General features: G+C 44.4%; 1 protein-coding gene across 1 annotated transcript; it reads right to left on the reverse strand.

Annotated features, from left to right (window-relative positions):
* Positions 1 to 584: 584 nt before the first annotated feature.
* Positions 585 to 23,204, reverse strand: atp1a3b (ATPase Na+/K+ transporting subunit alpha 3b). Its single transcript, XM_034102405.2, has 23 exons — positions 22,982 to 23,204; positions 22,773 to 22,862; positions 13,464 to 13,535; positions 12,864 to 12,923; positions 12,425 to 12,628; positions 12,201 to 12,314; positions 11,892 to 12,026; positions 11,247 to 11,364; positions 10,114 to 10,382; positions 9,680 to 9,878; positions 8,526 to 8,770; positions 7,509 to 7,701; positions 6,460 to 6,635; positions 5,783 to 5,919; positions 5,547 to 5,697; positions 4,797 to 4,965; positions 4,545 to 4,699; positions 4,250 to 4,373; positions 3,871 to 4,016; positions 3,657 to 3,787; positions 3,138 to 3,239; positions 2,694 to 2,785; positions 585 to 2,133 (listed from the first exon to the last, which is right to left on the reverse strand). The coding sequence occupies exons 2-23, from the start codon at positions 22,776 to 22,778 to the stop codon at positions 2,105 to 2,107; spliced, it is 3,027 nt and encodes a 1,008-aa protein (XP_033958296.1). The 5' UTR covers positions 22,779 to 22,862; positions 22,982 to 23,204; the 3' UTR covers positions 585 to 2,104.
* Positions 23,205 to 26,993: the final 3,789 nt, after the last annotated feature.

Genomic DNA, 26,993 nt, shown 5'->3' on the forward strand with positions numbered 1-26,993 from the left:
TTAAAATGTCAGATAATACAACCTCATATTGGATTTATGTGTTGAAATAATAGAAAGTCGGGTGTGGTATTACAATCAAAGATATTTAATCAGCCCGGGACTCTCGACCGGCCCACTTCGGCACCGCTACTAAATTGTCAACGGGGGGGGGGGGGTGCTAGTGACATATCCGACCGGTCCACATCGTCCGACCGGCCCACTTCATTACCGGCCCGTCGGGATTGGTCTCAAACGTCTCGATGGCCACTACTTTGAGGTATTGATTCACGTGGGAAGTTATCATGGGTTCAAAGGGGTTGTAATCATTAACACATTAAATTCGACGTTTATACAGACTCACGCAATAAGATAAATTAGATGTTACCTAAGTGATAAACACCTTTATTGTTCATACTTGCTTAAATACTGTAGCAGTATTTCATGTCTATTGTAATGGATGCCTTTAAATTCCTTTACCTTGTTATAATATGAAACATTGAGTGATTAAGATGATAAGTAGTAGGCAGATAAACATGGTGTGTACTGTGTAGTGTAGTTTTTCACGAGTAAAAACAGAGACAGAGAGACACGCACACAGGTCTGGGTTGTATTAAATGTTCTAGATGTTTTATTGGTGTTTTGTTTCATTTATTTGACACACATGTTCTGCTAGTTGTGTTTTTTTTTTCTTCTTGAATTTTTCATCTCTTGCTGCCATCTGAGATAGACCCAGCCTGAGACCGCTGGCCCTTCGCTGGTCTCCAACACAAACATGCACACAGACCGGGGCCAGACCGGGCCGCACCAGGACCTGGACTAAACCACAGCTGGACCCAAACCCGGTAACAGTCCCGAGGCGCATGGTCTCCTCATCGCCACTCACCACGTCATACCTGCAGCGACAGGAACCTGAAAGCCTTGGTTGGTGTCTTGTGTCTTTTGGTAAAACACAACCTAAGACCCTGCTCTGCTGTTACAGGTTTAGAATAGCCCCCTGGAAAAACAGCCAAAAAAGAACAGAAACCAAAAACAGAAAACAGAGACACATATCTCGAGCTTTCTTTTCCTTATTTTTCATGAATGTCTCTCTTGAGCTGTTTTTCAACATGTGTTTTTTTATTGTTTCATTTAAATTCAGTATAGAATTATATAGATTTCCTAGAGCACACAGAAAGATTGAGTTGTATTCACCAACTTGGGGCGGGGAGGGGAGAGGGGGGGGGGTGTACTGTAATAGTTATTAACAAGGACAATGGTTCACACTGTGCACACAAACAGAGACAAACGGGGCGGGAGGGAGGGGAGGGGAGGGGGGGGCTGTGAGAGACATAGGGGGGGAGACGGGTGGGGTGTGCTTTGTTAGGCCTAAATGAGGAAAAGCAGCTCTCACGTACCCCCCCTCCCGTCTTGGAAATAAAAAAAGAAATCATCGAAATCCCCCCGTACCCCACATATTTAAAAAAAACAACAACACGGTGGCCGTTGAGAACAGAAGAGAGGGAGGATGGAGGGGGCGAGGAGGGAGGATAGGGAGGGAGGTGACCCCCCCCCCCTGCTGGTCCTCCACAGACAGGAGGTGGCAGTCGAGGTGGTGTCGGCGGTGGGGTCTCACTGTGTGATCTTTACAGCTGTGTGTGTGATTGGACGACAAGCAAAGGGTTGGCGAGGAGAGAGGGGGACGAAGGTATAGAGACAGACGAAGGTGGGGGGGGGGAGAAAGCAGGGGAGGAACAGGGAGGGGCAGGAGCTGGTTGGCCCTTTTTTGCAGAGCGTAGACACTCCCTTTGTATCCTTAGCTCATTCAAATCTACATACACAATATGCAGCTGCCGTTTGGTAGATATATTGGTTTATGTACACAGCAGTGAGAGAACACATGCAAAGAGTATCGTAGGAGGGGGGGGGCAGAAAGGGAGGGGGGGAGGGTCAATGTAGAAAGTTGTAAAGGTGCTTTTGCTGTTTTTAATCTTTGGGGCAGTTGTGATGAAAATTGCTTCAAAGCGTTTTTTGTCTTTAAGAGGGCGGGGCGTCTGGAGGTGTGTCTTGCCAGGGATGAAGTGACAGGGGGGAGGGGGGGGAGAAATAAGTGGAGATGTAGGGGGTTTGAGCAGAGATGCTCCATCGATCAATAGTATGTCTCCCTTTCCACCCAACCTGGATATCAGAGGAAGAAAGAAAACACAGAAAAGTTCAGTTAGTAGAGATTTAGGATGATATTCAATAAATGCATTCCGTGATATCATGTTGTCGACAAATCAGATATCAAGTGAATGATCCAGCAGCTCTACTGGTTTTACTTTATTTCCAGCTACTTTCACTCCTCTTTTGAGAGGGGTTTCACTTCATTCCCCTAAAAAATGATGTTCACATTTTAAATCGATGGAAAGCTAGATAATATTGTAATTATGAATGATTGCAGCTACGATATTCGCTAATCTGATATTGGGAGAGTCTAAAGATAAGAAAATATCCCAACTAGCACTTCTGAAACTCACTAATTAACCGTAAAAATGTCATAATCGTGCTTTAAAACTATGTGTTGTAGTTTTTCAGGAGCTGGACATGTTCTTAGCCGGGTGCAGAGACTTCTTTGGGTCTCATCGTTGAGTTTTCGATAAAGTCACAGCGATAAGCAAAGTAAACGACACAACGTCCTTTAAAAGGAACCTGCTTAAAAAGGGATGAAGAGGACATGAAGCAGAAAAGATACTGACCTCCGGGGTTCCTACGGAGGAGGAGTTTTCGCACTTCATCATAAACAAAGATGAGGAAACTATAGGGGAACGCACAGAACCACCAGCTAGGCCTGTAAGCAAGACGAGAGAACAGCGAGGGTTAAAACACATCAGATTACAAAATATGTCGTGATGGTAAATGGACTGAACTTATATGGCGCTTTATCCAGCCTCTAAGACCCCTCAAAGCGCTTCACATGTCGGTCACCCATTCATACAGAGCAGTGTACCTTGCTCTCGGAACTAGCATCACACACATTCACACGTCGTTGGCCATCGGGAACATCTCGGGGTTAACTATCTCGCCCAAGGACACATCGACATGTTGACTGCACGGGCTGGGATCGAACCCACAACCTTCCGGTCGCAGCCACAGTCGCCCTTAGTGTCAAAGTGAAGCATATGTTTAAATGTAGCACTCACTTTAGAGGATACATCCTGAGTGCCACATCCATGCCGGGGCAGTAGGACAGGAAGGCAGCCAGGGCTGTCTCTTCAAACAGGCCGAAGATCAAGATCTTGTTCCTGAGTGGGAAGGACACAGCAAATATTCAAGAGCAGAAAGAAAAAAGTGATGCAGAAATTGAGATGTGTGTCATTATGATAATGGGGACAAAAGATAAGCCACTGTTGTAAAGGAACTTAGCTGTAAATGTATATAGTATGTCATACAAGTATTTATTGATATAACAAGTTGCCTTTGTTTTCATTAATGCTATCACTTGCGTTTCTTCATAGTTTGATCATATTTAGCGTTATTTAAATTGGGTTTTATCGATGTCTGTACATGTTTTCTTTTGATAGCCTTGTTGGTGTGATTGCTTGCTAGTGGTTTGTTATTGTGTCTTATACTGTTCTGTTTTCCCATTTGTCTGATGACTATGTTTGGGACCCCCGTCAGAAAACAAGATCCCAAGAGGGTCAGCCTCCAAGTCCACATACCTCATGCCCTGCTGGAACACAGAGTTACGTCGGGTCTTGCAGATGATCACATCGGCCCATTGCACCACCACGATACTGACGAAGAAGGCTGTGTGGCAGGTGAACTCCACAATCTTCCTCTGCTCGTATGTCTGAGGGCAGGAGAGTTCAGGACCACGATGAGACAAAGTAATAAGACCACCCAACAACTCACAAAGTGAAACTACACCCTTACCCATTGCTGCCCGTAGCTGTCTTCCAGGTCGTTGACAGAGCGGTCGTCCCAGTTGAGCCTGATGCCGACTAGTCGACTGGGCAGGAAACCATTTTCAGCCAAGATGACAAAGTAGGCGAAGAAGCCGGCAACAGCCTGGATCATACCTGAGGAGAAAACACACACAGATGAAGTTACATATCCAGAGATGAAGTTATCTATAAAACACAAAACTAATTCTCTTATAGGCAGAATAAGTCAAAACAAACCAAAGAAACATGCCTTGTCGTGTGCCTTAAATAAGTTATTTTAACATGAATGTCAGAAAGAAGGGAGAAAACACCAGGAAGCCTAGACAATAATAGTAAGTAATAACAGTAGCCATCTTTGTTTCACTTACCAATTTGTCCGTAAGCGATGCTGATGAGCCTCTCGTTCACCAGCTTGTCCCTGAAGGGGTTCCTGGGCTGACGCTTCATGATGTCGCTCTCTGCCGTCTCATAGGCCAAGGAGATGGCTGGCACCTGAGGGGGGAGGGAGACATGGGAACTTTTAGCAGTTACTCACTTTTTTTAATATTCTCATTTTAGGACCATTGCTTTAAGGTAATGTTAAATAATCTATATCTGTATTTTATGTTTATTTTACTCAATTAATTGATACCGTCTTCTATTGAGTGTTTAATCCGCTCTCACCATGTCAGTTCCCAGGTCAATGCAGAGGATGGTGATGGTTCCCAGGGGCAGGGGGATGTTGGCGCAGATGAACAGCAGGAAGGGGGTGATCTCTGGGATGTTGCTGGTCAGGGTGTAGGCGATGGACTTCTTCAGGTTATCAAAGATCAAACGACCTGAAGGGAGGAGAAACAAGTCACACCAGGAACTCAGTCACAGGGTGTGGCTCTGGGAAACCGCACGTTCATGTTCAGGCGCTCGGGGTCTTCTCACCTTCTTCCACTCCTGTCACAATGGAGGCAAAGTTGTCGTCCAACAGGATCATGTCAGCGGCCTGTTTGGACACGTCTGAGCCGGAGATACCCATGGCAACACCGATGTCGGCCTTTTTCAGAGCGGGGGAGTCATTCACACCGTCGCCTGTCACGGCCACAATGGCACCCTGGGAGAGAAGGAGGACAGAGAGGAGGTTATAAAGGAGGTTATATTTCATCCATCGTTGACCATGTGGTAGTTTGAGTTTAAATGAGAACTATCTTAGAAATCTATGATTCATGACCACAGTGATAAAAGTGAAATGAGTCACTACTTAAGAAACTGTTTTGGTGTCTATATCTAATCATGATTGAAAAACATACTCAAAGATTTCAAGAGCTGAATAGACGTTTATATGGCATGAAGAAATAAATCTAAAATGTTTCAATTTAACTAAATTAATTCAATGTAATCAAATTAATCTAAAACATGGTATTTTAAATACATATCAACATCAGATGTATTAAAATAATCAGTTGTAATGAAAACAATTACAATTTAATTCAACAGTTTTTTCCAATATCTCACTGTCAGGAAATCCTCAATCAATGACTAACTAGCGCCCTCTGCTGTTGTGAAAGTAGAATACTACTTATAGCGCCAGGATGTAGTCAATGTAATAATATCATGAAAAAGAAACGTTTGATTTGATTATAGTAACATAAAGCAACAGTGCTCGGGTTAGAGATTCGACTCCTATGTCCTCACCAGTCGCTGGCAGCCCTCTACGATGATGAGCTTCTGCTGAGGGGACGTCCTGGCGAATACAATCTCTGTGTGGTTCCTCAGGATGTCGTCCATCTGATCCTGAGACAGGTCTTTGAGGTCTGTGCCGTGGATCACACAGGCTTTGGCATCCCTACAAACAGAGTGAAGCGTTGATGTGAGTCTGCTCATTTGCCATCGTCATCTGGACGACTTGTTCTTCTGTGATGTTTCTGTACCTGGGGTTGACCTGGCTGACGGGGATATTGAGACGAGCTGCGATGTCCTCCACGGTCTCGTTGCCCTCGGAGATGATGCCCACTCCCTTGGCAATGGCCTTGGCAGTGATAGGGTGATCTCCAGTGACCATGATGACCTAAAGAGAGCAACACATATTACATTAGACAATCTCAAACTGATGCAGGACCGTCCTATTTAACACGGGGATATATAGATCGGATAGAGTATCAAGTACATGAACATGGACTGTATATAATGGTGCATACAAAAACACATTCAAACAAATCATTGGAAAAGCTGTCAGTATACAGAGAAATGTGCACGGTTCACACATCTTGTTTGAGAGATGGCTCACGTGTGTGCAGAATTGTTTGCAGTTGTTTTGTTTTCGTTTTTTGTGATTTCAACTGTTTGTCTTTCATTTTAAAGTGTTTTTGTACTATTAAGTCTTATTCTGTAGGGGGGGGGGGGTTAAGAAAATGGACAACCTGCACACGTGGTTTTTTTGTTGTCATTGAAACTGTATGTGTTGTTTAAGTAAAAGGAAAATAAAGTTTAAAACTAATTAAAATAATAAAAGACCGTAACTTCAAATATTGGATTTTATATCGTAATTTATCTGACGGGATGTGTTAACGCGAGGTTAGTGATTTATTGGCCGTGTTAAAAAACTCACCTTGATTCCAGCTGATCGGCATTTCCCAACAGCATCAGGCACAGCGGCACGGGGAGGGTCGATCATGGACATGAGGCCGATGAAGCAAAGCTGGTCTGTCTGGAAGTTGACATCATCCGTGTCGAAGGCGAAGCCCTTGGGGTATTGATCCTCTGCGAGCATCGTGTGGCAGAAACCTGGAGGGGGAGACGTGTGGGAGTTAGCGTTTGATGTGTGAGGAATGAACACGGAGCTCATTTCCATAAACCCTGGTTTTATCATCAGATCTTTAACAACAACACATATGATGGTCTTGAGCTGTCGCAAATTACGGAATGTGTTTGCAGTTCCCTGTAATGCATGTATATGGTTTCAAGCTAATAAAGGACACTACTATTACTGTCCTTTGAGTTACATATTGTTAATCTCCTGTCCAAAAGAAATGCTTATATAAACTAAAATATGTCCAAAATGGTGGGAAATGGTGGACAGCAGAAAGCTTACACATCTTCAAGCGCAGACTGAAAACTCATCTCTTTCGACTTCGAGCGATAGAATTACTAACAAAGCACTTATATACTAACAAAGGACTGGCTTACCTAAAGCCAGTTGAGTAGCACTTGAAATACTTGGCTCTATGAAACCTGATGTCTTTATGATTCTGTTTTCCTCAAGTTTGTATCTTGTTGGTCGAACGCACTTATTGTAAATCGCTTTGGATAAAAGCGTCAGCTAAATGCAATGCAACACACACTGTTGTTTGGCATCAAAGAATCTAAACAAAATCCCTATTTCCGTAAACTGGGGGCTCGTCCGGTCGTTCCGTTGTTTTCGTCGTGTCGGGTAAGCTTCAGTCTCACTAGGATCTCTGGTTGACAGTTTTTCTTCGTGCCGGTGGAACAAATTGAAATGCAAAGTAAATTGGAATGTTTCCCTACCGAGCCTTCTGTTGAGAAATTGTGTCCAAAAGCGGATTTGGTTTTGATTGCTAATGTTTTTGTGCCTATTAACGAGGCTCAGAGCATCTTTTTAAACCTCGGGGTGAGGCTCCATCCTCTCTCTCTCCTCACCCAGCACTCTCTCTCCGAGGCCTCCGAGCTCCATGTAGGCGTTCTGGAAAGACTCCTTCAGCTCCTCGTCCATGGGCTGCTCCTTGCCCTGCACCATGATGGTGGAGCAGCAGTCCAGGATCCTCTCGGGGGCGCCCTTCATCACCAGCAGGTAGCGGTTATCATTGGTATCTTCAGTCTCGTGTATTGACAGCTAGAAGGAGCACAGAGAGTTCATTTGATCTATTGAATCGGCTGTTTGAGCATTTACTGTAACATAAGAATGCATGTCTTTAATCTGTAATACTGTTGTACACCATTTTGTTTGATCACACACATGTGCTATGCCTCCCAGTGCATATCCGGGATGCTGAGTCGATTGAACTTTGTAGATCCCAGCTGAAAACTCACTCCTTTGCGCTGGCTCTTAATACTAGTTGAACATAACATTTTTACATTTGTATGTGTTTTTATATGTTTCTAGTTATTGTGCTTTTTTATCATGTTTTAATTATTGTTTTATTATTGTACTCCCATTGTGTTATTTGATATTGTACAGCACTTTGGTTTGAGATTGAGATTATGCTAAATGATATGATATATGATTTGAATCTGTGTCTGGATATGTGATGATGTTGGACATGGAGCTGCTGTCACATTTCAGACTTGATCTGACAAATAAAGTAATATCGTATCATCGAATGCTTTCTAATCAATACACTTTTGCAATAACGTTGGATAATCTGTCACTATTGTTGTATCATATAGCTTCAGCCAAGAAGAGACGGAGAATAAAAGATAATTACGAATAAATTAGCAATTTGTATTTTCTTTTATGTATTAAATGTTTCTCTTTGACTACATTTTTTTTAACATACATGTCAAGATTCAAGGCTTTTGTTGTCATGTGCTACAGCGTCGTTATGACAATGAAAACCTTAGGTCACAGCAGGCTCCTCCCACAGTGCAACACAATAACACAGATCAAACAGTGCAAGTAGATAGAATAAAATAGAATATCATAGACATGTCTCGTACCTGGTATTTGTTGGTGGAGTTGAAGGGGATCTCGGCCACCTTCTTATTCCTGTCCCTGTTGGCTCTCACGGAGCCGCAGCACAGCTCGATGCACTTCAGCAGCGCGGACTCTGAGGCGTCTCCGGCCACGTCACGCTTCAGGATGGGCAGGGCGTCCTGTCCCGCTTTGAACTGAGCGCGGTTACACAGACCAGCAACACGAGCCAGACTCAGCCACGTCACGGAGCTCTTGTCGAAAGAGGCACCTGGAGAGAGAGAAGAAGATTATTAACAATCTATTCGCTGGTAGACCCTGGGGCTGCGCGATTATGGCAAAAATCATAATCACGATTATTTTTGGTCAATAATTGATATCACGATTATTAAAAACGATTATCCATTTATTGAAAAAATGTGAACAGTATGTTTTTAACAGTTGATTACCCTGAACTTTAATATAATTCAACTGAAAATGTATTAAAACCAATTATAAAAAAAAAAAAAAAGTTTAAACAAAAATAATAATCGTTTTATTTCGATTACGTTGTTTTCGTAATCGTTGCAAGCCAAAATCGTAATCGAGATTAAAATACGATTAATTGCACAGCCCTAGTAGACCCCCCCACACACACAACACCTCGGACACCACTGCTGTAGAAGGCCAATGTGAAACCATGTAAAAAAACATGTGTAATATGTTCCTTGCTAATACTATTGTTACTACTGGCTGCTACTCTTAGTGATTCCATCCACTAATGCAACAGGAATCTGTATGTGCAATAATAATTGTACTACTCTTATATACCACACTTCAATTTTATAAATCCTGCGACTTACTTATCTACCTGACTGTGTACTTCTAGTAATAATATCTATTCTAAATACTATGTAGGTATCTCCTATATTACGAGGGTTTCCTCCTTCCTTTGTCTATTTATTTTTGATAATTATTACTATCTAACTTCATTTTGTTGTTGCCTGTTCTGTTTTGTGTTGTATTTGAAAAATGTAATAAAGACATTATATAATACTATGTGCATGACTTTATATACAGTAATAGTGTTGTATTCTTTCGTCTCTATCAGTACTCTGCTTTAACAATGTGCATGTCCCGTGTGGGGGACAAATAAAGGAAGTCTGGTTTGAGGAAGTGACTGCGCCCTGTCCTCTCTCACCAGACTGGTCCTCCGTGGTGTCGGCCTCGTGGATCTGGTTGTCGAACCACATGTGGGCCACGGTCATCCTGTTCTGGGTCAGGGTTCCTGTCTTGTCGGAGCAGATGGTGGAGGTGGAGCCGAGGGTTTCCACAGCTTCCAGATTCTTCACCAGGCAGTTCTTCTTCGCCATACGCTTAGCAGTCAGGGTCAGACACACCTGCAGGCAAACATTCATGATGTCAGACAACGTTTATCACATTAACACATTATTATTATTTTAAACGTTATTTTTCTTTGTTTCTTTGTCTATATTATTGAAGACAACAATATAGACAAAGTAAGCACTTGAATATAATAATAAAATAAATGATATTTGTCCAACAGGAAACAAAAGTCTTTAATACAGAAGAAGTATAAATGGCTTATGCAGTATGTCTTTGTCCTCCACTCACAGTGACAGTAGCCAGCAGCCCTTCGGGCACGTTAGCCACGATGATGCCGATGAGGAAGATGACGGCCTCCAGCCAGCTGTAACCCAGGACGATGGCCAGGATAAAGAAGGTAACGCCCAGGAAAACAGCCACGCCGGTGATGATGTGGATGAAATGCTCGATCTCTTTGGCGATGGGGGTCTTTCCGGTCTCCAGGCCAGAGGTCAGAGTGGCAATGCGACCCATGACTGTGTGGTCACCGGTGCAGATAACAATACCACGAGCTGTGCCTGGTGTGGAAAAAGAACAGAGACACAACATTGTACAATATATTCGCTGCAACAGTTAGTGTGTCCTTTAAACAATGTCTCAGTTAGATGCTACATGTTGGAGTAAACGACTAGGGCTGGAAACCTTAACGTGTTAAATCAAATTACCACACCACCACGTTTGCTTTGGCTAAGTGTCCGAAAATATACAGACATATAATTCCAGAATCATTAACACTAAGCTGAACTCTAATGAAGTAAAAACCTTTGATTTCTCTTACTAGTTTTGCAAAATAAATACTAGAACTTTAAACTTGTTGACAGTCTTGATTAATCGCAGGTTTCTTTTATGTGATTAATGCAATTGAATATTTGAACCACTGCTCAAACCATGTGCACACAAAGTTATTAACCCTTAGATGCACAAGTGGGTCTTCTTGGACCCGGTGAGGTGGTTTTCTTGAAGGATCTTTGTAATTACATTTCATATTCCAGCTATTCCTCAAAAAACATGTTTTGGATATCATGCCATTCAAATGTTGTATTTACATTTTAAGAAATTGTAGTTTTTGTATTTCTACCCCAAGCTTCCATAAGTGGGTCAAAAATGACCCGCGTGCATTTCTATGGGAAACGTTTTTTTTTCAAAATGTAAAAAAAATGTCTACAATTATAAATAGTGAAAAATTAAATATAAAATATTTTTAGTGTGAACCAAAATATAATACTAAATATTATACAAGTGATTTTTCTTAACCAAAATGACAAAAATGGCATAAAAACCATTATTCTAATACGGGTCCTTTTTGACCCACGTATGGAAGAGCGTAGGGTCCAGTCACTCCTGCATCTAAGCATGTTATATTATCGCCGTGGAGACCATACCTTCCACACAGTTGGTGGAGAAGAAAGCGACGTTTCGGGTCTCGAGGGGGTTGTCATGGGTATTGTCAGGTGACCGGCTCTGAGGCTCTGACTCTCCTGTTAGGGAGGAGTTATCCACCTGGGGGGAGAGAGAGAGAAAGCATGTAGTTGCAAACAAGAAGAAGTAAGACTTTTGGGATGTGCGACGTGCCTGGATAATATGCCCAGCCCAAACACTCTCTCAAGACATCGATTAGAATAAAGATCAGAAACCCAATAAGATTATTATATTCTGTATGTTGAATGTTAAATATAAATTAGTGGTTTATATGAAAGGGACAATATCTAACAAAATGTGATGCATTTCTGTTATTAACTGGCGGATAATAATTCTTCGTATGATATGAGATGCAGTTCCATAGATCATTTTATTATGATTTTGCAAATTTGGTTGTAACAAGATCTCTTTCGGGCGAATATGACGGATGAAAAGCGTAACAATGCTGAACTAATTGATACCAACATGAAAGTTCCATCACCGACATGAAAACACGTTTAAATGCAATGAGACTTTATCGTATGCTAACTGTATATCATGACATCTTAACTTTGTCTTCATATCTAGCAAGTGAGTGTTTTTGAAGTTGTGTATCAGTGAGTGTGTACCTTGCAGCCGTGAGCAGAGACCACCCTGATGTCAGCAGGGATCCTGTCTCCTCCCTTCACCTCCACCAGGTCTCCACCCACCACTTCCTCAGCGTTGATCTGCACCTTCTCGCCTTCGCGGATCACCAACGCTTGCTGCAGGGAGATATGAGCGAGGGTTAGAGCAAATATACACAGACCATACAACCTTGCACACTTTAGCACTTATAAACTAACTGACAAGTTGTTCTTTAAATGAATAAGTAATCAGTTAAATTGTCTCCCACTCTTAAGCTTTCACACTCTCTAGTGAGCAAAACACATCTTTACCTGAGGCACCATGTTCTTGAAAGACTCCATGATTTTGGAGCTCTTGGCCTCTTGAAAGTATGAGAAACATCCAGTGATGACGACAACAGCTGTGAGCACAATACCTAGGTACAACTGGAGAGAGAGAGAGAGAGAGAGAGAGAGAGAGTCAAACATATGTTGGAAGTCGTTGTGCTGAGGTTCTTCGCTCTCGATGTGAATATTTGAGCGTATGCTCTGCTCACATTGTCTCCTGCAGGGTCGTCCTCAGTGGCTGCCTGGATGGCGTAGGCCAGGAAGCAGAGGATGGCGCCGGTCCACAGCAGGACAGAGAATCCACCAAACAGCTGGCGACAGAACTTGACCCACTCCGGGGTGGTGGGAGGAGGGGTGAGAGCATTGGGACCATCCCTGATCAGATACTCTGCTGCCTTGGCATTGGTCAATCCCTGAAGGCAGAACACAGGAAGTGAGGTGTGAAGCGGGCAGAGGAAAGCAGGTCTGCTCTGATGCAGCGCCAACACAAACACACCTTTGTTCAAGTGCTATATTTATTTAGTATGGACAAATACATTGGAGTTCAGAGGACGGAACAATACACACTGCAATGAAGAACCACCCAGGGGTCAACTAATAAAAACAGGTCTCAAGTCACGGCTACGAGGAATAGATCATGTCACTCACCTGGACGCAGTCAGTCTGGAATTTCCTGCATACCTCCTCTATAGACATTTTATGTTCCGTCTAAAAGAATAACAAAACAAAAAAGGGATAATTAATACTTTGCCTCGGACATTATGTTAAGTCATTGCAATGTTTTGCATGCAAGGACATTTCGTAGAAAATTGTCCAAATTGAAACAATAATGATGCGAATATGCAGCTTCTTCTTTGTGAGTAACTGATCTCCATGCATGCCGTTCACCTGAGAGATCAGAGAATCAGGGCAGCTGATAAGCCGGCCCGGGTGTTTCTTGCGCTGGCATCGAAGTGACGACCTCCAGGTCACAAGTCACCCCTTCTTACCAGTGAAAATACTTTTTTTTCTGGCCTGCGTGAGAAATATTTCCCTTTTCTCGAACACAGTTGGTATCAATTCACTTTCCTTTACTATATCCTCAAAAAGGGGATGCACGGGTGCATATAAATATTTGTTATATTAGTTGTAAATGCCAAATGAATCAACTTTTGGATTGATAAGATCGAAAGTGAATTGGTCTCAAACTCACTTTGTGCCAACATATAATTCCACAAGTATTCACATATAAGAGAAGGTTATACTTACAATAGGAACCTCCTTCTTGAGCTCGTCCATGTCCTTGCCCCCCTTCTTCTTCTTGGGGGATTTATCTTTGTCCTGTGTGGTGGCAACTCGGTAACTGTCTGACCTTCCATACTACAGACATACACATATGGTTCAAACATGCCGTGGGACTAGTTTAAGGGGAGGGTAGCCTTTCACCTTTATGAATAACCTTAGCTGGTCACTGGGGTGATGGGATAGTGGGACATCGTATTAACAGAATAAAACTATACTGCCTCAAAAAAAGACAGCGGGCTTTATTGAATTACCCTTAAGGTGTTAATCTTTCACAGAAAAGGATCGTGTAACCGTGTGAAGTGGCCTGTCAATTACTATGAGGAGGAGGAGGAGGCTGAAGAAGAGCATTAATACAAACCAATGAATTATTAAAGACATGGAAGGTAACGCGTTACCCTGGTCGCTTCTTTATGGACCAACACATTAACATTAAGTAAGACCACACATGAAAGGCTCCTTCCTGCTCTGCCACATCCATTTGATGTCTGATCAAATCATTCTCGCTCTTATGTCCACAACAGCCTGATGTACACATCAACACATAAACAAGTTCAAAGGGTGTAACCAGTCATGTTTGAACTCATCCCCTTATGTTCCTTCATGTATCTACATGCAAGGACACGAGAGAGTGTGTGCTCATCAAAGGCTTTCTAAATATACTCCAATATGTTCTACACACCACAGACACTTTGATGTCTAGGTTAGGAGTGATTCATGTCTTAAGTATGTTGCACGGACGGACACGTCCTTCGCCCTGCTGTTTCTAGGAACTCTCCTTACTATAATTGATGCCTCAGAAATCGGCTTATCTTGTTAAACTGGACTTGAGTGGACTATTAATAGCCCCGATTGTCCTTGGCACGGCACGTTCTAGTCCCTTTAGGTCTAAGTGTAACTCTAGCCTGAGTCCGGAAGGAGAGCAGCTTGACCGCAGAGCATCATCAATACCAAGGTTCCTCAACAGAGGTCAGAGGTGACACGGAGAAGCCACAATCCCTCCCTGGAGGTGTGAGTGGGTCCTATAGGTCAGGCCCTGCACGGACAAAGGTCACAAAGGACACTGCCCGTGATCAATACATTCAGATATACACTGATGCTTGGGTGAAGTAGCAAAGTCCAGCTGATACAGACCGAAACATCAATACCTATCATCGGATCATCTATAACAGTCCTCCTCACTAAGGTGTGTGTGTGTCCAAAGAAAAGGTATTGACTGCGTGGCGCCTCACAGGATATCAGAAAACTACTGTGTGCTGAAATTGACTGAAATAAAGTGAGCACCCTCTAGTGGTAGGATCAGGCGGTAACATGAGCAGTGCAGCACACACAGATAACTGCTGCTGGACCAATCTGTTTGCAATGTTTAATCCGTCCGTTGACATGATGCTTAACACATACTTTAAAAACAACTATTGGAATTCTCCTCTCAGATTTGAAGCTCCAGCGAGGAAGCGTGGATTGAGATCTCACACACCAAAACACACACACCTGCAGTGTGACACATGTCCCCAAGAAGCTATGCATGTCCCACTTGTGAAATCTTGCCCCTGCACTTTGGATCTGTACGTTGAAACCAGGACCCGTCTTTCTGGTTTCTCTGGTGAATAAAAACATCCCTCGTGAAACAACATGCGGAGGACAACTCTCACGCGCTCTAATTGTAGAGAACTGCGGGCTGCTCAACAACCGCCACTGAATGTAAAGCAAACAATAAAGCCATGTGTTGGAGCATGTCAGGCATAGAGCAACATGTCAGTGTGGGAAGGAGCTGATTGACTTGGCTTCAAGTGCACACACCCACATGCAGCAAAGCAGCAGGTGAGCAAATCTCCTGCTGCAGCAAGACCAGGCAGGCCTGAGGAGAGGAAGGCTGCAGAACTGATGCAGTGGAAAAACACTGCTGCTCATCCCCTCTGAGACCCACCCTGGATGTGTGTGTGGGCGAGAAAGAGAGTGCATGTATTCTATTTATTCATGGCGCCTCCATTTAGAGATGAAAAGAGATGTTGAACAATCGGAACCAATTTGCCAACTAAGTAATCAGGTGTCAAAACGGCAACATAATCTATCAGGTGCCAGGCGGTCGGCCAGGTGTGTAAAGGACGCTTCATCGGTTTAAAACGCCGTTGTGTCTAGGAGATGAGGAACGCTCAAATGCGCATTTAGGGAGCATTGTCCGCTCATGGCGCACCTGCTTTCCTCAGATCCCTGAAACTGATAGGATGAACACACACTCGGTGTTTATCTCCCTATCGCAAACCACACATATGCCTCGACACTTACAAGCGGTTGGTGGGAGTGCTTATTAACAAAGTGCTATGTGGTGAAAAGTGAGGACGTGGAGAGAGATTGGATGCGAAGGCGGTGGACGAGAGACACGCTTGGGCACATGGAAAGGGAGACATCAGTGGGAGGTGAGAAGCAGGGACAGATAAACAGGTGGAGAGAGAGAGAGAGAGAGAGAGGGAGAGAGAGAGGGAGAGAGAGAGGGAGGAGAGAGAGGGAGGAGAGCCGTTGTCACCCTTCTCTCATGCCTCTAATTAGGTATTGACCAGCAGTCTTTGTGTCAGCGTTTGACCCACAGTGACCCCACTCTAATAGATTGCGAAACCTTCCTGATGGTATGTGTGTAGGCTGTGGCTCAGTGGCTAGTGTGCTAGACTTCGAATCAGGCAGTAGCAAGTTCGAGTCCGTCTGCAGTCAGCATGTCGTTGACACTTCACCCCAACTTGCTCCTGTGGGGATTGCCCACAGTACTGAGTGTGTGCAAGTCGCTTTGGATAAAAGCGTCTAACAAGTGACACGTGATGTAATGTGTGTGCGTGTGTGTGTGTGTGTGTGTGTGTGTGTGTGTGTGTGTGTGTCACTTGTGTTTGCTAACTGATTACATTGTGGAGTGAGTGTGCATTTGGGCCTGAGGAGTTATCAGCATGACTCAGAGAGAGGTATCTTCAGTTTACAGAATGTTAAGTGCATTGCTGGCTTTGTGCACGTGAGTGTGTCCTTCCCCCCCTTCACACACACACACACACACACACACACACACCCTGATAAGATGTGTCTGACCTAAGATATGTTGCTATTCTTAAAGAAACAAACAAGTAAAAGGCTTTGAACTGCACGTCGTTGGTTGTTACCGGTCTGTCTATATATCTTCCTCCGTCATCTCCACCTTGATTAGTTAATTATACAGTGTAGAAAAGATGGAGGCAACACACATGGAGTCTCCTTTCATCTGCAGGAAATACCAGAGTGTGCCTCCCTGCCTGTGGGTGTCCAGCTGTCCCACGGCGTTCTGGGTAATGTAATGAACCCCCCGAGGTTCTGAGGACGGAAACAGAGACTCGTGGCTGGAATTACAGACGCCGATCTCCCACAGACCAACACACCGATGGTGACTGACGCGTCTCTGACAATCTGGACTCATCGGATGCTCCTCTGTCTATGGAGTGCACTCACCCACGCGCGGTTACATATCGGCTTATTAAAATCTGCTTAAAGTATCAATAAATCCATACTGTGTGTGTGTGTGTGTGTGTGTGTGTGTGTGTGTGTGTGTGTGTGTGTGTGTGTGTGTGTGTGTGTGTGTGTGTGTGTGTGTGTGTGTGTGTGTGTGTGTGTGTGTGTGTGTGTGTGTGTGTGTGTGTGTGTGTGTGTGTGTGTGTGTGTGTGTGTGTGTGTGTGTGTGAGCAGAGGTGAGTCACTGTGTTGGCTACAGTCCGTATGAGCAGCATCTACACGCATTGCGGCAGAAAGATGGAGAAGGTGAATGAGAGAGAGAGAGAGAGAGAGAGAGAGAGAGAGGTTAAAAAAACAAATACAAAACAAGTCAGACTTAACTTAAAACATCCAGTGAGTAAGGGTGTAACTGCCTCTCTATGCTAACACTGCATTTCTCAAAAGGAAAACAGCTGGCGATGTTCAAAACTACAAAGCTGCTTCATTTCGGCAGACTGAGAATGTGTGATAATAATCTACCGGTAGATGTCGTGTTGAAATAACTGTAGGAGTGGCACCTGAGGATCGTTACAGACCTACGGGTCGAGGCATGCCCACTGACGGTGGGATCCACTGGGACTGGCATGTCGGGTTCTTTCATAAACGTTTGTTTTTCTTCGTGTGGAACTAATATAAGGAAGTGGTTTGTGAATGGAAAACGAGAGTTATTTTACCATTCGTAACGACCACACAATACGACACAACGAACACTTCCTCTGTGTACACCATGTGCCTGTTTTCCACTCTGACCATGGCTGTACAATGTACTGCTCAAAGAACACACATTCGTGTCTTCACTTCTAAGCGGATGTTGTATTAATATAAACATCTATTCCTACCTGTCTTCACGGCTAACATTAGATATTTGGGTCTAATCCATGTCCTCTTCTTTTGAAAGCGTGCAGTCGTTGGGTGAGACGGTTCAATGCCTGTGTTTTGCAGGACGGTTTTAGATAGCAAGGCCTTCTTAAGAGTCAATTAATGAAAATATCATTTCTAACATGGATTATTGAATAAAGGGGGGAAATAAAAACGATCTTTGCGAGAGCCGTTATGAGAAGTGTTGCATTTAATTTCTGCATCTGTAGACACACTGATACATGTGCTGTGTCATGGTGTGTGTGTGTGTGTGTGTGTGTGTGTGTGTGTGTGTGTGTGTGTGTGTGTGTGTGTGTGTGTGTGTGTGTGTGTGTGTGTGTGTGTGTGTGTGTGTGTGTGTGTGTGTGTGTGAGTGACATTGCAAGGTCATTGGGCCATCTGCTGTTTCTTGCAGCAGGATGGCAGGCGGGGGGGGGGGGGGCAGTATTGGGGGGGGGGTCAGGCTGTGGACCGATGGACATTGCTGTTGGGATTAGCTAGTCTGATTACCACAGTGGATTAGCCCATGTGCCCCCCCTCTCTTTGTCTCTCTCTCACTCTTCTTTCTCTGCAATCCTCTCTCAGGGAAATCCAATGTGTAAATGCAATCTAAAAAAAAGTACTGACTAAGCAAATAGATTCGATTGGTACTTTTACCAGACGAGAAGGATTTGAATTCTTTGTAAAAGAAACTGTTAAGATATTTGTTTCACTTATCTGTAAGAGATGTGATCGGCTGTCTGTTGAAGTGATCAGATATCAAAAGGAGGATGCCAGATATCCAACATGGAGACGAGAGGGAACAGGTGAAGATGTGTGTGGTTCCAGGGGACGGGGCAGTTCAAGTTGAAACATGAGTATTAATCCGATTGACTGGTAAAGAGAGAAATGAAAAGATGGTGGCCGCTCAAGAGCACTAACGTAAAGTCTTAATCTCTGAACCACATAAACATATAGGGACGAAGGAGATTAACTCTCTAGCTCTCATCGGGATCAACCCAGACCTCACATTTAACAGAAGTCCTTCCTCTCCCCTCGGATCACTTCTGTCCATCTGTCACCCCACCATTTTGTAACTGTGTCTCTAGTTCTTTACAATGCACCGTGGTCTCTTGAGGGCGAGGTGTGTCTTCCAATGGGGCCTGGTCTATATTGGTGCTGTAGATCTTGGTTGTTCACTTTGGGTTGCCGTGTGCTGAAAGGTGCTGTATAAATAAACGTGCCTTGCCTGAGCAAGCATCTGGTTGCACGGATATATCCAGATGTGCACGCACGCACATACACACATCTGCTGACGACACAACTAGAATAAATACCCATTAACATTTGGCATGTGTCCCGTTGTGATTCCAAACCAGGATAGTTGTTTTAGTATCTCTGAAGGAAAGGAAAACTATTCACTACTCGGAAAGAAAATAACTGTGATACTTGGAAGATATTTAATCTTCTCTGCTGAACCGCGGCACTGCAACACACCGAGCAAATGTTCCAACTTGTTGTAAAATGATCTGTTTTTTATTTTTAAAAGCCTTTGTCCATTGTGGCTGCCCATTGTTACACGTTGGGCTTTGGTGTATTCACACGGGACACACACTCTTCACGAGCACACACACAGATCTCCAGGACAACACCCTGAATTAGTCATGTCGTTGTAGTCAGGCAACCTAATCCCTTGAAATGCATTAATTATGGGAGACCAGTAACACGTTAATGCTGGAAAGCTGTCACCGTGCCGACGGTTATCTGTTCTAAAGTAATGTATGAAGAGACAGTGCTGACCTTTACATTTCATTAGCATTGCACAAGCGGTATTGAGCTCACAGCTCAGGCTGGCTAGCTCCTGATTTTCTGCTGAGGCACAAGAGAAGTCTGGACTCTGTCCTTCAGCAGGACTCTCACTGAGGACACTGCACTCATTACAGCAGATATTATTGATCAGAGACCTACAAGAGGCTTGAAGGGGACAATAGAGGATGTTTCAAAGGTCACCATATTGACCTTAATTGACCTAGGCCGCAGGGCAAAGATATCCCAGCAGGCTTTGCGGTCAGGGAGATCATGCGGTTGATCAGATCCTATATGGACGTGCTTTACTATTGGTCCGTGCGACATGTAGGACAGATCAGTGCAGCCTATCAGGCGCCAGGTGCAGTGGGGAGGGATGTGCAGTCCTCTGCACCAAACTGAGGGCTGGGCCTCTGCAGAGATCCAACTCCTGAACCGTCTAACACCAACACCGTGCATCCTCCTCCATCCTCTCACACGCCTCACTGACTGTTCTAGAAACATTTACATCATGTCAGGTAATCAGAGAATCAACTCTCCTCACTACAATGCCTTCCAAGCAGGTCAACCACACCCCCGCTCACCAGCCTGCGTGACCTTCTGTCTCGGGGCTGCTACTGCACCTTCATCCATCTTTAATACCTGCCCACTAGTGTTAAACCTCTCTAACCTCTTCTCTCCACCATGCTCAACCTTCAGGCAGTGTCCGATGAAGATCATCCACCCAACCACATCCCTGTTCTCCCTGTCCCATCTGTCTCCTCCTGATAACCAATCCTACATGTGCAGCAGGAGGAAACAGGAGCCAGAGTAATGGGAGCCTCAGGTCATTATCCTGTAACAAGATATACCGACCGACCGGCAGCCCTCCCCCACCCTACGCCTCCACCATCACTTTAATTCCCTCTCTCATTCTCACTCTACACCTGCAGACCAGCCACTACTGAGCTGCTCTTCCTCCCTCCCTCCCTCCCTCCCTCTCGCTCTCTCAGCACTGCCACCCTCCCCCACCAGTGTCACGTGTCTGAAGGTGAAAATCTCCCCCTATAGTCTCATCAGCATCCGCCTTGTATAGCTGCACCAATGCAGAACAATGATGGAGGTGGGCAGGTGTGTGACTGAAAAGACATTTCTTTAGAGATAATCTTCCACATTGAGATTCATCCCGTTGCCAGATTAAATGGTCTTTCTGGCAAGCCTGACCCATGCCCAGGCTTTGCTCTATAGCATCACTGCTGTCTCTAAGCCCTGTCCTCTCTGCGTGCTCCCATGCCAACCTATCACAGCTCTTTACAGGGAATTTCCACATCACAGGCCCCGCCCCCAGTTTGACGCAGGAGGCACGTCGCTACTGATGCACCCTGCGGCCTTGGGGAAGGACAGCTGGCAATGCCCTCGCACAGTGCACCAATGCAAAATTCAGGGGGAAAATGACAGAAATAGCGAGAAGCAAGTGTCGACCGGTGACTGGTGGCATCCATGTACTCGCAGCACGAATCCATCCATCTCTCCATCCCCTTTCCGTTTCAGGGTGACCTCAGCAGGCATCGAGTGAAAGTCAAGGAAACACCCTTCACAGATCGCCAGGCACGCTCGTATTCTGTTTTATAATGCCAATCTCCGGAGAGCTGCGGCATCTTCCCAAATCCCACCCTACATTCCTGACAGCAGCGATTCATGCGTAATACTCCCATCCCATTTGACGCAGTGCCCACTAATGGTGCCGGTTAGCTTCACGGGCTACATCTCTACCGGCAGAGGCATTTCAGATGCTTGTGTAACTGCAACGACATCGACTTCTGCCTCTGCAGCGGTGCATATCTCTCAGAGCCGCATCATCTCCTGCCTGCAGCAACACGGCTCCTCGTTTTTCAGCATTAATACTGCAGTCGAATATTAAAAATGACAACTCCTCTCTGCCTGATTCAGAGGGGGGGACATTGCGCAATATCTCACAATTACACTCATATCAACGCCTTGGCATTTTCCGGGAACGCGGGTTTTTTCCACCAGCTTCCTCTAATACCATGTGCATGACTAATACAAGATAACAAGAAACAGATGCTTTTTTTTTTTTAAACTGCGCAAAGCGGATGAAATTACTGTCAAATATAACGTTGTTCTATTCGCATCTTGAATTTAATCGGTTGTAAATGTGATCACTGTTAGCGATTATCGAGTAGCTGTTACGTCACAAATTAAACGGGGGAAATAAACTGGTGAGGCGCTTATTCCCAGTAACCGCATTATGACGCATGGGCCATCGAGGGTGCCCGGGATGAAACTGATGGCGTCCACCGGTCAGCATCTCTCCTGCTCCACCACCGGATGCTTCTACTCGGTTGACCGGTCCGGAGAGGGCAGTGCCAACGGGATATACAGCAAGGGGAGCACATACGGGCGAGGAGAGGGGGGGGGGGAGGATGCGCGGGCATGGAGGGAGTCACAGTACATCGTGTTCATCTGACAATGTCATAAAATATGTGCCTTCAAATGCAACAAAATGTTCAAATAGAAAATAAACCACAGCTAAATGAGGGGTGACGAGAATGGGTTTCTAACAGGTACACCCTACCCCCACCCTTCATACCCCCCCCCCCCCTCCCCACCCACTAGAGCTCTCGGTAAGAATAAACCGATTAGGCCTAGCATGGCTCGCAAGGTTATAGTGACAGTAGGGCCCATCATAGACCTGGAATACATAGGATAACCTCTAAACCACACAAGCGACACCTTGGCATCGTTCGTATTTATATCGGTGCCAATGAATTGACCGAGCGAATAAGAGAGAAAGGCACCAGCGAATATAATATTATTATTTCTATTCAAGAGTAATTCAAGTCAAAAGCAGGCAGAATTCATCACGGAGATCGGTGTTATATCTCTGCTTCATATAGCGGCACCACAGAGGAGCTACTGGCTACATCAATTTGTCGCAGTCTCGGAGACCAGGCTAAAACAGAGTTCCGCATTACAGTCAATGCCACTCAGGCAAACGGGATTTCCATAGAGGGGGGGAAAAATGACATCACTTCAGCCCTTCCTCGACAGGAGTAACATTTTAAGGCTATTTTCTCAGGCCACTTCACGGGGGCTACAACGCAGTTATAAAGTGGAAATCGTCAGTCTTACCCCCATGTTGGCGCAGTCACTCTTCTCCTCTCAGGTGATGCACAGCTTGAGAGGTGTCAGCCCCTCGCGTTGAATATCAAAATGCCTTGCCTTGAAAAATATGAAAGAGAATATGCTCAGTTTTCAGGGTGGCTTAAATGAAAAATGAGAACGACGTCATGGCAGTTGATCTGACAAAATGGTTTTTTTAAATCAAAACGTTGTCAAACCTTCCAAAAGGGTTCGGCTATTCTGTTTCCCTGGGAGACGTCTTTCAAATGAAATGCTGCGGTCTCAAGCGGAGCATCACGCGGGGTGCGCTTCCTTCCTTTGCTCTCTGATACTTGCGGTGAAAGACCGGCAAAAAGGAAGAGCCGCAGAGCTACCTTTTCAGCACTTGATCTCCCTCCGCGAAAGTCCCGGTTACCGCAGTACTCCTCTAGAGCCGCACCACTCCGCCAATGCAAAAAGCTCCGCCTAAAGACAGTATTGAAGGGGGCTAAGACCCGCCCATTTGTCATGCAGCTGGCCAATCACAAGCCTGACCGTGAATTCTGTGATGGTTTTGCTGCCCAATCGGTGTCATGTCAGCCTATAAACCGACCAATAGAACGGCCAGTCTGCCCCTCCTGCTTTACTGCAGAATTCCGAGGCTTGCATCCAGCAGCATCGCGAATCTCTAGGCTGAAATGTTTTAAAAATGGACGCACAAGGTTAGACTCTAGTTGTCGTGATTGTGTTTGTTCATCATGAAATGTACTTATGTAAGATACAAATAGTGGATTTGTGTGCATTAGTGCATGGGATAAGCATCCTTGGATGTCTTAGCAGGCCTGTCATGAGCATGTTGTGCACCTTCATATAGCAGAAAGACGACACATTAGTGTAGCCACAGAGTGTGTGTGTGTGTGTGTGTGTGTGTGTGTGTGTGTGTGTGTGTGTGTGTGTGTGTGTGTGTGTGTGTGTGTGTGTGTGTGTGTGTGTGTGTGTGTGTGTGTGTGTGTGTGTGTGTGTGTGTGTGTGTGTGTGTGTGTGTGTGTGTGTGTGAGAGAGACATGCAGATGACAACTATTTTCTAAATCAGAATCAAATGTAATCCTTTTAGTCTACAGTTCGGTTATTAATGTATTACTGCACATCAGGGGCATTATGGGCTGCAGACAACCTGCAACCTGACAGCCGTGCATCAGCAGTTGTACAGTTTTAAAGATGCAGAGTCAGCAGCATAGCTGATGTGGAGAGACTTGTGGCAAAGGCAAAATACTGATATAGGCGTACCTCAGTGAAAGCAAAGACTTCAACCTGGCATTTTGTCTTTGGAGCTACTTGACATTTTATGATGGCAGTCGTAAAGACTTGTGTCTACCGTTGACATGTGGGACAGCAGTAAGTACCACACAGCAAGAACAAACTTGTCTAACAAATCAGACTACATTCCTTAAACACTGGACACGTATTCAGAGAGAGAGGGGGGAGGAAATGGTAGAAAATAAACTGAGAGGGAGGCATACCAAGTGCAATGACTTTACAAAAGATGAGAACAGGTAGGATTGTGCATTTTTCTGTAACAGTGCTACATAAATCCAAAGCATAAAAGAGAGTCAGAGGAAATACAAGAGGAGGGTGCCCCATACAGTATGCAGCAGTGCTTTGCCATTACAGGCCCTTGGTCACGTTTTTCCTTCGTGCACTACACTGAGGGGACGATGCAGCACACGCTCAGAGTCACTGGGTTGCATATGCACACTAACAAATACACACACATTCATGCACACTAACCCATGCCTGATTTGCAAGGGAAAGCTGAGAGTCACGCTTCCCGTCCCCGCAGCAGATTGTTGCCATGCCTCACTGGCTTCCTTGCTGCAGGCCAGACGATGGGCAGCACCGTGAACCAACGCATCAGAACAGTGTGAGCTCAGGGTTAGAGGACAGTCAGCCAGAAACTTCATCAAATGTGCTGCTAAAGTGGAGATGACTTACAAATATCCCCCCAATTGAATTGAGCAGTGAGTAATCATGTTTTTATTTAATGTTCTGTTACTTTGTTGAACTACCAGATTGACGGTTTCAAATCTGTTCCCCACCATGGCTTGCACTAACAGGAAATGAAAGCGCATTTTGACACATTTCCACTTTCATCACTGTATACCCAGGTCTGGTTTCTAAAGAACCATTTTGTAAAGCTTTGATGAATGGCTGGCAACTGAATACAGTTAGCAGTAGGTAGACATTTCTAATAAAGGAACATGAATATTCTGCGTATACTGTATTGTTAGACCTATTTTATCATATAATACGTTGTTGTAAAAGAATCCTATACAGCTGAAGAATTACACATGTGCAGACTATTTCCAAATTAATTCAAGGATCTAAAAAAATTGATTTATTTTAAAGTTAGGTGGACCAACTCCGCATATAAAGTGACCATTGGTGTTAGGGTAAATCATGCTTTACATGAGATAAAGAAAATAACATTGACTCCAAAAAATGTCAATGTCATTTCAATCATTTGGTTTGAATTGATGGATGGAATATATTTATTTTTGGGCAGCTTTATAGCCTCTTGTTTCTATTATTCGCCCACATAAATGTCTACAGTATGTCTATTTCCCTGTGGCTGCCAATTCATATCTTTATAACATATGTATTTATAGCTTCATAAAACCCTGGCACACTGGGAAGTGTTGAGACATTTGAACCATTCAGGAAACTGTGAGGATTAACAGACAGAATTTGATCCTGAATCCCACAGTGCTACCCATGAGGGTGACATTGTTATCGTGCTGCTGCTAATAAAGTTACATTCAATCTCATTTCAACCAAAATGGCTGCCAGTAGTATCCCTTTTTTAACCTCCGACACACCTTCATGTTTCTCACTCCTTCCTGCCCCCCATCACTCGCCTCCCTGCCTTGCAGTACCAGAAAAAAAAGGGGGAGGTAAAATAAAATCCCCCAAATCTCGGTCTCCACGGCAACAGCAGTCAGATGACCTTGCCTCCGACTAGTTTTGCTGAGTCAGAATTTGAGGGATGGGTGAGGGGGATGAGAGAAAGAGAAGAAGAGACAGATGACACCGAGGGAAAGCCGGTGCTTATTGTTATTCAAAGTGATCGGCTGTGTGGATGCTGCTCTTGCAGACAATGCTGTGTCACTCTCATTATCAGGAAGCTGATGTCTTGAAGCATATAGACGTCCCCAGAGGACTCGGCCAGGCGACATACAGGCCCTTTGCGTGTGCGATAGTATGCAGTGATTTTGATAATCATGATGCTGAGGTGTGAGTCAGAGCTGCTGATAAATATCATATGTCCTGAAGCGTTAGTGTCATGGGCTGTGTTTGGGGTTTAGGAAAATATGTGTGGTGTGGGCAAGATTAAAATAGTGTCTATCTTTGTGCTGCATGTGTCAGTGTATCTATTTATATGAAGCCAATGCTATGCAGATGACCATGCCTCACATTCACGTGTGATTGTTGAGCAATACATTTCAACATCACTCATAACCTGGCCTCAACTTTGGATTTAGACATTTTGTTGTAGAAATTTGATCCCATCCGGACGCAAAAGCACTTAGTGAGGTTTGAGACTGATGTCAGGTGATGAGGCCTGGCTTCCAGTGTGCATCCCAGTTCCTCTCTAAGGTGTTGGATGTAGTTAAAGGGATCTGAGCAGGAAAGTGCATACTTTTCTCACCACATTCCAAACAAAAAAGTTATTTATTTATGGGCTTTTCTTTGTGCTCGGTGGAATTGCCATAATGAAAAAGGAAAGGAATTGTATTGAAATCCTTATGCAATGTTGGGATCTTTTTAAATCAGAAATCCTTTATTCGTCCGACAGTGGGAGAATTTACGGATGCTAAAGTCTACATGTGTTTTTTTAGTTTGTAATTGCTCCAGAAGCATCTAAAAAGGGCTATGCACATACTTTAGGACATACACAGCACAAAACATTTGAGTTTGAATAGGGATATACGGGGTGATTTGTGTGTGTGTGTGTGTGTGTGTGTGTGTGTGTGTGTGTGTGTGTGTGTGTGTGTGTGTGTGTGTGTGTGTGTGTGTGTGTGTGTGTGTGTGTGTGTGTGTGTGTGTGTGTGTGTGTGTGTGTGTGTGTGTGTGTGTGTGTGTGTGTGTGTGTGAGTGAAGGTGATCCTAGCTAATCCGGTTTTATACATGTCTGACATAATCTGTGTTCCACTCACAGTGCACAGTGAATGAGGAAAGGAGGCAGAGACAGAG

The sequence above is a fragment of the Pseudochaenichthys georgianus genome, chromosome 16 (assembly GCF_902827115.2).
Source record: "Pseudochaenichthys georgianus chromosome 16, fPseGeo1.2, whole genome shotgun sequence".
Classification (NCBI taxonomy): Eukaryota; Metazoa; Chordata; class Actinopteri; order Perciformes; family Channichthyidae; genus Pseudochaenichthys; species Pseudochaenichthys georgianus.